General features: G+C 37.3%; 1 protein-coding gene across 2 annotated transcripts; it reads right to left on the bottom strand.

Moving 5' to 3' along the window:
• Positions 1–486: 486 nt before the first annotated feature.
• Positions 487–10878, bottom strand: LOC307005643 (terminal nucleotidyltransferase 4A-like). Of its 2 annotated transcripts, XM_079626005.1 has the most exons (14): positions 10282–10875; positions 10017–10189; positions 7659–7782; positions 7058–7104; positions 6837–6957; positions 6148–6255; positions 5788–5916; positions 5310–5523; positions 4949–5075; positions 4010–4116; positions 3735–3889; positions 3369–3497; positions 2526–2639; positions 487–2007 (listed from the first exon to the last, which is right to left on the bottom strand). In XM_079626005.1, the coding sequence occupies exons 1-14, from the start codon at positions 10387–10389 to the stop codon at positions 1861–1863; spliced, it is 1803 nt and encodes a 600-aa protein (XP_079482131.1). In that variant the 5' UTR covers positions 10390–10875; the 3' UTR covers positions 487–1860. The 2 variants fall into 2 exon arrangements, with proteins under 2 accessions (XP_079482131.1, XP_079482130.1); XM_079626004.1 differs by having other exon boundaries at positions 10017–10878.
• Positions 10879–10978: the final 100 nt, after the last annotated feature.

Here is a 10978-nt window from a genome sequence, read left to right as displayed (position 1 = left end):
CTCTCTCATAGTTACTTTAAAAATACATGAAAAATTAAATTATATACTGTAAAATATGTCCTTTGTTGGCTGGAATTGCCAAATCAATTGATGGGCAGGTCCTAAACATGGTCACATAACAAAAAAAAATAGTGGCTACTCTGAGGGAAGACAATGACAGACTACTTCATGTAACTGTACTGAGATATAAGATAGAAACAGTGCGGGGAGGGTTACCACACTATTTCAATGCAGTGTCGCAGTACTACAGTAGTCAATCTTTGAAGTGGATTAAAAAAGAATAGGTATCGTTCAAAATTCATGCATAACTTTGATGAAAGGTTTTGATCCACTTCAAATGTTGACTACTGTACATTGACAGTGTAAAAATGTGTAACCAGTGGCAGTTAATATGGGCACAAAACGTGTTTTTGGTGTGTAAAAGAGGCCTCAAATAATTATGAACAAAGAAAAATCAAATTCAGAAAAGGGGCATAAGAACACAGCAGCAGTTTAAGATGTTTATTTTAAAAATAACTTGAGTACAAAACATACATAAAAAATGTATATCAGAAAGAAAAAAAAAGTCTTAAACTTAAGACATACATTACATTCAAACATCACCTGAATTCAGATGAGAGGACTTTCTTTGTAGATCCTTTAGTGTTTCATTTCTTGAGTTTAATTACTGCATTGCCACAAAACTCCACTTTCAAGAAACTATAAAGCCTCTCTGGTGATCAAACCTTCAGCACATCTAGAGAAATTAAGAGTTGGCTTCGGGACCATACTGAAAATGGTCAAAATGGAATCGGTTTGAATCAGCGAGGCCTTAGAAACTATAATCAGGTTTTCATGCAAGAATGTATGAAGTGCCAATTTTTGTCAAAAGGTGTTATGGAACAAAAAATGTTTGTGTGAAATGTTTTGTACAAGTATGGTGAGCTTCATGGGAATTATTTTTTTAAATTAAATTAAAAATATACTAGTGGATGCAGTCGCCATCTTGTGGTAAAATAGAAAGACGACCACATTTTGATCATTACATGCATCTGGGGGGGAGGGGGGGATGCAAGAGAATATGAAACGGATTAAAACCCCTTTAAATTGTAGAAAAATAGTACGTCCTTAATCAGGAGATCAACAGAAAATACTTATTGGTTAATCGTTAACCTAAGATATTCAAGTAATTCACCGGATACTTTAAGTGTTAAATAAATTACACGTAACATGGATGGCAGTATAAAGTCTGAGAGGAGAGATGATTTTGATACAGAGCAAATGTTAAGGTTACAGACTTAAGTGCATGCCTGAAAGGCCAGCAGATAGCAAGTCATGTGAAGTGTACACAAGATTTTAACATGCACAAATCCACAATCCCAACAATAAAACTGGTTGTGATAGGGATTTGAACATGATAAAATGCGTACATGCAAAGTGATCCAAAGTGTAATGTCAATTTACATTCAATTTAAGAAAATTAAAATAAAATTAAAATGTATTGCACAAAGATAGTATATTACGTAAAGATTTACAGTACAAAAGCAATCACAGCCTAGCGGTATCGCAACAAGATTTCTGTTATCAAAAATATTCTGAAAAGCAATAACAATAGATGAAAAATTAACTAAAAGTATCAGTTAACAAAAAAAAGATTTCAGACACTGTCATACGAAAAAAAAAAAAAATAGGAATATGTACAAATGAAAACAGGAACATTTAAATGTGGAAGGAAGAGCACTAGACAAAACAAATCAAAGTGCAATTTCAGACGGTGCCCATCTTAAACAGAAGTGTTACCTTTGACCTAGATAAACAAAGGTCTGTGGCCCACATTCTTTGTCTTGGGCAGAAGTGGAAGTGGTAGACAAGTGGTTGGCACTATCTGCTGAGGCTCATGGGAACAGTGTCCCTTCGACGCCGACGCCAGGTGTTACGGCCATACTGAGGATGGTGTCCTCTGGGAACATGCACGATGTTACGCTCTAAACAATTAGTGTGTGGAGGCCCCTTGAACCTCTGGCCATTCTGAAACAATACATACAAGTAGTTTAAGTATGATACCAGCCAGCAGTAAAAATTTATCAAAACTTTAGGCAACACAAACAACCTATGTTGACTGATAAAAATTTAACTAGGGAGGTCAATCAATTCAATGTAACTTTACTATTACAGAAAATAGATTTATCAGCAAACTTTTAATGCATTAACATTCTGTTAAGGACTGAAAACAACATCAAACTCTACATCACTGTCTGTAACTAAATAGCAGCAGTTTGTTTGGGTCAGATTCCAGAATTTGAGTCCTGGTAATTTAATACCAGTATTTACTGAAAAATAACACAATATGTAGTCCCAATTTACATCAAGCACTGCCTTGTTTTTTATGAACTACTTGGAAATCTGATGTGCCATCTTTGTCAATGGGATATTTGAAGAGGGGGGGGAGGGGGAAGAAAACAAGTAGGTTAAAACCCTTACATACAAGCAAATACCCACACATTAATATGATCTAGGAATTTAATATGATCACACTTGTCCCTTACATTAGTGTAGTGACTTTGGCTGGGTATTGAGCTGGAGTAAACAGGAGACACATGGAGTACTCCATTCATATGAGTCAAACCATCCACACACTGTTTGCTGGGTAATGGGTGTGACTGAAACAGGAAGAGGGAATACAAAACAGTGCATGGGTAAATACAACCACAACTGGAATTCCACAGGCCAACTTAAAACAAGCAAAAATATATTTTGACAGAACATAAGGACTCTTTAAATGGCCGTTAAAGGAGGAAGATGCTCAAATAAATGACCCGTTCTGCCACCGCTTAAAATGTAGACGACTCCCAGATAAAAAGAGTAGTTCTTTTAAAAACATGGTGGATGATGTGAATCGAGTTGCTGAGAGACATATTGGCTGACTCCGAAAGCTGAAAAATGCAGCCTCCAGAGGCAAGATAAAGAGGTAGGGAAGGACACAAGGCACGTCCAAATCCAATAGTCATGCCACATTCGGTTTACTACGATACATTCATTTGATAGATCAAGCTAGCATAGATGTATCCTTCGCTGCCTTTGATATCCCACACTACTCTGCGTTTAATTCTAAGACAGTATAGCAAAAATAAACATGGTGTCTGAAAGTTGTGGTTGGTGGTCAGTTTGTGTGTAAATGTAAATTTTTTACAAACTTTTCCCACTTTTGATGTAATTTCTAGTGAGAAGTTGCCTCAGAAGTCTGTCCAAAATCAGTTTAGTGAGGTGCCTTTTGTGCGCAAAATCTGCCTGCAAAGTCATTGCCTGATAGGGCAGTCAGGCATCAAGTCACTGCCTAAGCTCAATGACTGGGCAAATGAAATAAAAATCAGAGGACATGTTGGCCTTACTTGACTTCCAGAGTGCAGAAAAGTTCCAGATGCGTTTGCTTTTCTCTGTGGTGTCTGATTGGTATCAGTCTTGCAGGACATTGGAAAGAATTCATGAAGAACTGAAGCTTTGCACGGTGTGTCAGAATCCTGGGAGAGAAAGAGATGGAGATGAAGAGAGAGAGATAAAGAAAAGACAACATGTTTGGAACAACTTGAGGGTGAATAAATGAAGACAGATTTCATAAGGGGTAAACTATCCCTTCAATGGTTTTGTATGGGTTGACTTATTGAATTTAATGCAGAAGTGTGCTGACATGTGCCTTTAATGAGTTCTCTTGCAAACTCATATCTAGTTGTCTTCAGGAAACTACAAGAGGAACTTACAATGTCACTCCCAGACAGTGAGGACACCGAGGAAGATGATGAAGAGCGCTGTTGAAGGCTGGACAGGGACACAGGTGAGCCAGCACTGAGTGGTGATGACGAGTCTCTCTGCTGCTTCTCACTTGAGGTCTTCTCCAAGTCTACAACATTCTGGACTAAAATGACCAGAAACATTGTCAAAATCAACTTGGCCGTCATCCTCAAAGCATATATTTATAAAATAAATAAAAACAACCACTTTCCACAAAAAATTATTTGTGATTCAAATGACTTACTTTTAATGTCAATCATCTTGGCATTGTGTCTGTTCCCCCACTGCTGAATGATCCACTCCCTGTAGCGAACTACTCCCTGGGTCACTTTGATGATGCGTCCCAATGTGCTTAAGATTGAAAGTGTAAAATATTATTTCTCCAACAAAATGAGGCTGGCAGATTTCATTGCACGGAAAAGCTCATCATGTTATAGAACCAAAACCTCATTTGTGAAGGGAAATAAGATAATGAACAACATTGGTAGTTACTGTATATATAGTAAAATTTTATTGTAATAATTCTTTAACCTACATAATAGGAATGGAAATCATTTTTGCATTAAGCATAATGTATGAATGAACATGGTAGTTCCACATAAATATAAAGATATATTGTTTTACCTCTTATTATTATATAACTAAATGTTGACTAAATGTATGCAATTTATGTACAGTTGTAAATTCATGACCCCAATGAGATCATGCAAATATTAACCGGTAAATGAGCTCAATATCCAAAACATAAATTGATGCATTTCATAATGATAAGAACAGTCCCATTGCAGGACAATATCCATATTTACATGAAATTGCTAAAAATTAAAACTCTGTAAAGCCACAAAAATTTAAATACCAGTAAGTGATTTTACTTCAGAAGACTTGTATTAAACCATTTAATTCTTTTAAGATCTCTTTATGAAATATCAAGCACCCAAGTTTTGACTTTCAATGGAGGGACAGAAATCTCAGGTTTTATTCAAAATATCTTCATTTTAGTTCCGAAGATGAATGCAAGTATTGAAATAGCATGAGGGCGAGTTAATCATGGCATATTCCTTTTGTTGGGTGAACTAACCCTTTAAGTCTTTAAAATGTCATTGGCTACAAATATTCAAGCACCACAGAAATGGTTGTGGCTGCAATTTCCATTTAAATAGTTGTGGACTCATCTGGGACTAACCTTTCCATATTTCTGTTGGGGTAGGAGCGGGATAGTGGAGATACAGCGTGACTCAAGATGAGGTATGCGTAGTTAAACACCTCCTTCACCTGCATGGCACCGTAAGAGCTCCGGCCGACATCATTTCCTAACAAACAGAGAATCATTAGTTCAAATGCTTAAGGTTAGTTTCATTTCAATTCACATTAACAGCTTTTCAAACTATGCTTTTTTTTTGGCCATTCTGTAGCTGTACTCTGTGCCACTTGCAATTTTGATTGTGACATCTAGAACATCAATAATAAACAATTAATTTGACTGACTATATTCCTTCATTGGAAGGGGATAAAACTGGTTGATCTATGGTGGTTTGCCCTCATACCTGGCAAGTTTGGGTCCTCAATACAGAGCATCGAGGGTCTGTATGTATTCTCCATGACCTTCGCGATCTCCTCTTTGGCCAGATACGCTCCTCCATCCTTCACACGGATGCCCGTTTTCAGATAATTAAAATGCCTTCCATACAATTCGAAGAATTCGATGAGCAGGATGCCCAAATTAATATTAGAAGCCCTGCAGTCTATTCTGGGATGGAGCTGAAACAAACAAATTTCTGTTTATTGTAACAATTAAATGACCAAATCATTTATTTGTTTTAAATATCGGATCAATCATGAACGTCAAGGTCCCCAAGGGATAAATACCATTATAACATTATGGTCAAATGGCTCAATGCAAAATGGGGATAAATGATATCAATTAGCCTAGTAGGAGAGTAACACCAGCTGAAGAAAAAAAAAAAAAAAAAAAAAAAACCACAGCACGAAGATACCAGGCATACCAAATTATTGGTGCCTCACCTGCAAGAAGCTGATGGCCATTAAAATGAGGCTGTAGGAACTGATACCACCCGTAAACACCTCGTTCAAATCTCTCTGGAGCAGAAACTGCTTCAGCACAAAGATCAGGTATGGCAACACTGAGTATTTCTGTATTTAAAAGAGAGAAAATAAAATAATAGCAGCACAGTGTGTTCACTCAGAATTATTTATATTTTCATATATGACCAGGATATGGCGACATTAACCATTCAATATCAATGAAAACCAGTTCTTAACACAAGATTCAGTGGCTACATGTTTTCAGTTCAACAGCACCAAATGAAGCACTTAATGCGGGGCTCAACATGATCATTTCAATTAACTAAAGCAAGCTCTCACCTTAAGATGATCCTTGATAAACCGAGCTGCTTTGACACCAGTTTCAACATTAAAGCTGATGTCTACCTTCACATCTGTCTCTCTGTCAGTCAGTTTAATTATTGGTACCTGTACAAAAAAAAAGACAGATTACTAAATTGATTCCTCTTAGTTTTTGGAAAGAAGACCATTATTAATATTGGAATTATTACTGTTATTTTTTACAATCACCAGCAAACCACAAAAAAAAAAGAAGAAAAAAAGTCCCTGCTGTGTACTTTCACATCAATAGCAATTATGAAACTAATATGTAGCTCTGTACAGAATCTGTACTTGAATGCCATTGTCATTCACAATCATCCCCCACATTGCTTACATGTTCATTAATTTGTTGTTTAACTTCATAAAAGATTTTAAAATGGTTGATATAAGAAATTAAAAGTGCAAGCACTTGACATAGTACTCAATAAAAAACGTTGACGCTTTAATTTTCAGAACTCAAAATTCCTCCCTAGTCCATAAAGTTCAAACGAACGAGCTGCAAAGACTCAGGCACAACTATGCAGTACAAAACATACATTTAATAGGTCCCTGATCATTTCAGCCTGAACAACCTTACTACTACTAAAAGAAAAAAGGTACTTCTATAAAGAGGCAAGGACTATGACCTTGAGGTGCTCACTGAACAATTAAGGCTGATAATGACTAACCGTAGCCTTGTCAAGTAGTTTGATGGAGAAGGGCTCAGCAACGTTGTTCTGCCTGAGTGCCTGGTCCAGCTGCTGCAGGGGTGCTTGCTCCCATTTTCCAAACACCACCAGGTCGATATCACTACATAATGCAATTAAGAATAAAAAGTCACACAATAGCAATAAAATAATTCCATTTATCACTGCAAGTTCAAACATATGTAAACAAGCATATGCAATACCTGGTAGGAAGATAAAGTCCTGTACTGAAGCTGCCAAATATTTCAACCTGAAAGATGAAATGGCATTTTTAAAAAGACGTGGCAATCGACTAGTTCACACTGCAATCTTTGACAGACACTCAAAAGAAAAGCAAAGCCTGAATGTCACCTCTCCATCTTAAGATCTTAAGATGAACTTGTAGGTCCTTCTGTACTAGTCCTGAGAGTATTGTACTTAAGGAGGGAATATATGAGGGCTTAACCATGCTGTTGGCGAGACGTTTAATTCTTCACTGAAAAAGTGCTGACTCCAACACATTGAATATGGGTTGAGGAAGTGATGCATTACATTCAGTTTTAAAAGAGCAAATTCATGGTCGATTTTGGTGGTCCAAATTTTCCTGGCATACTATGATGACTTGGTTTTCTGAGGTAGGGGTTACTTAAATATCTGATCAGAAGAGGACCTCAAGTCTTTTTAGACCTTTATGAATCTTTGTGTTTGCGTCTCTGTTAGTTGCCTTGAAGATGGATTGTTTGTCAGAATGTCATGCGGTAAAGTAAATGTATGGATACTTTCCCCGCCAATGTCAAACATGTTATCTCTCTGTGCTGGACTCACCTTTGCTGTAGGCCACAGATTTTTGATTACAGCTTCAATACGATTGACAACATCTCTCCGCATTGCTTCCTCTTCTGGGCGTGGGGACATGAAATTATAAAAATCCACAATCTCCTCATGCAGGCTGGGGAAGATAAACATCACAATCCTTACAACAACTTGCTTCCAATTGAAGATGTATGATATGAATAACATGAAACTGGAGCTGTATGAAGAGACACCAGGTAAAAGCTCAGAACATAACTCCTATGTTACAGCATTAGTGCAGAAATAACTGTCCCAGGTGCAAAAAAAAAAAACCTTCCTTATCTTGTGTGCATCTGAGCTCATAATAGGCATATGCTGGGGTTGTAAGTAAATGCGCAAACTGTCTCATGTCAGAAAAGTTCCTTAATGCACGCTCAAGCCACACTTTAGAGAGTTATTTGAGGGTAAGTGATGTGCATTACGATAATTCATTAAGGAACTCATGTGCCCTAAAAGTGCATAATGTCGAGAAATACTTTACAGTGTAAGTTAAATTAGGCTAGTTATTGCATTTAATTCAGTAGCAAAACATTAAGCGTTGCCCACTTTATTGGTACACAATTTGTGTATTTTATACAATTAGCCTACTAAATTGTGTTGTCAGAGACTACTAAAAACATATGTAAAGTATTGAAAATTAAAATAAAAGTAATAAAGTGTAAATAAAGCGCTGTAAAACATTGTACAATGTTGTAAATGTGCTGCATCAGCAAATCAAAAGTTCTGCACACACACACACACTTGTGGTCTTCATGCTTACTTGAACACCTGGACCAAATACAGGGAATGCATCATGCAAGTAGACAAATGGTCAAGTGCAAAGACCGCAAGTGTGGCTATTGGGACAGGACCAGAGATGTTTCTGCCAGAAAACAATGCCATAATGAATAAGTGACGTTCTTACATGTTTTTGAAGAGCGTGTATGTACATGAAAAAAGACTAGATCACTAAAGTAATGGAAAGGTGTGGAGAAAGCTGCTTACTCAACAACTTGTACAAGGGTTAAGAGTACAAATGGTAAAAAAAAAAATTGCATGTAAATGTCACTTTAAGCAGTTCTCTCGCAATAACAGACTTTCTGCATACATGTAAACATACTCATTTAGGCTGAAATGAACTTGAGAACTGGATCGTGAACTAATTAAGTTCCACGTTAATTCAACATTTACTCCATTTAGGCTATTTTGTTAGGTGCAAGTAAATCCACAAAGTAAATGTGTAATATTTAATCAAAATCAGAAAATTTGCTTCGTCTCTTGAATGGCATCAGTTTGACAGCTTGGGTTTGAAGCAAACATCAGTTTGAACATCTTTTAACCACAGAGAGATTGTGAGGATTATGAGGACTATTTTTCCGAAGTAAAGTTGACATTTTTGTGCACTGGAATAAATTGATATCGTGGGAAAAAAGCCAACTCAAAAAGCGCCCGTTTAGGAATCCAAAAGCTCACATCAAGAGCTAGGGTGGATATCAAGAATATGGAAAGAGGGGACAGGCCATTCTACAAAAGTAAAAAATAAAAATCACAGTTTTCTTTTTTGAATTAACCATAACACTTTACAATAAGGTCTCATTTGTTAACATTAACTAATGTATTAACTAACACAAACTAACAATGAGCAATACATTAACAGTATTTATGAATCTTTATTAATGTTAGTTAATAAAAATCCAGTTGATCATTGTTAGTTCATGTTAGTACCAAACCCATTGTGGGTTGTGAAAGAAAGGTAATGCAATATGCAACACTGGTTATATGAGGGAAAAGAAACAAAAAATAATATGTTCACTGTATAAGCCCTGTGACCTTCTAAATATAGAATCAAAAGATATTTCAGTAGTGTACATTTCAAAAGTGATTAACTAATACAGACCTGCATCAATGGCAAATATATTACACCTTTGAGAAAAAAAGTTTTCCTTAGTTGATCATAGTTTTCCCTTGTAATAGTTATATGCTTATAAACACATTCAGTTTCAAACGTATGGACTTTAAGCTTGTTTGTAATCTGGTTTATCAATTTGTCGCATTGCTTTGGACTTGTGGGCTCAGTTAACACCACAGACCAAATGTTAGTTAGTAACTTAAAAACATTTTATGTCGGGTTTATAGTATTTCAGACAAAATGCCGATCTGGCTCAGCAGTCATTATAGACTTTTAAACCGCAAGAACCAAGCAAGTTCCCTAGTCCCTTTTTACCACCAACAAGCCAATACAAAGACTGATGCACAACTAATCAACCTAATAACTCTAAGCAAAGTTAAAAAAGCAACAACAACAAAACTACAGTGAAAAGTTTCACCCAATATTAATGAAAGTACTCTTACCCATTGATACCTAGACTGTATCTTCTGGTTGCCCATGGGGTCCCACTTAAATGACTGTCATTAGAGTGGGACAGAAAGTGGTTCATTCCATATGTGCTCGCTTTATTGCCATGTCTCTTTCGTTCTGCATGGTGTTTAAGCTGGTTGTCCATCATTATTTGAGTCTGTAGCCGCTGATAATGTTGTTGTTGTTGTAAACAATTATTGACATTGTGCATATGTTCAGTGAAGTTAAAGTGATTTTTGGCTGGATTTGAGCTCATACCGTCACCAGTAGTAGATGATGAATCTGATGTCGGACTGTCACTTTCGGAATCGGCTGAAGATAGAGGCGATAAAGAATCACAACCGTTGACCTCGACAGGGGTGACATAAAGAGGTGCAGGACCAGAACATGCGTATTGAGATCTCATGGCACCACCATCGTTGCAAGGCTGTTTGGTGAAATTGTTAATAGGTTTTAAAACTGTGTTGCTGGGAACCAGCGTTAACTGCTTTATGAAACCGGCCACCAACGCAGGTGTGTTCACCCGCAGCGGTTGACAGTGGTTTCGCCTTTGCGAGGTTTCCCATACGCGCATCCATAAAGCGTTGGCAGGTCCTTTCTGTTCAGGCTGAATCCAAGCCACCCGAGGATCCATCTAACTTTACCGTTACAAATCTCCCAAACACTCTCTCGCATAAGGGCAGACAGGCGCCCACAAGAGCTACAAGACTCACGTGAATGTGTGAGACGCTGAGTAGAAGTTTAAAAATCCCGGGAAAGGCTGCAGAAACCGAGATAGCTCCTCTACGTGAACCGTTTCTCAGCGAACTGTTGAATCCAGTGCATTCCAATATGGCGCACAGGAAATCTCGAGTCGAGTGCGCATGTCTCTGGGAATTTAAACTTCTTCTGGAAGAGCAACGGACACACCCCCTTCCATTCCCCCCACCCATTTGTCCAACCTTATGGAAATGTG

This window comes from Phoxinus phoxinus, assembly GCF_949152265.1.
Source record: "Phoxinus phoxinus genome assembly, chromosome: 10".
Lineage (NCBI taxonomy): Eukaryota > Metazoa > Chordata > Actinopteri > Cypriniformes > Leuciscidae > Phoxinus > Phoxinus phoxinus.
This window is presented reverse-complemented; position numbering and strand designations above follow the sequence as displayed.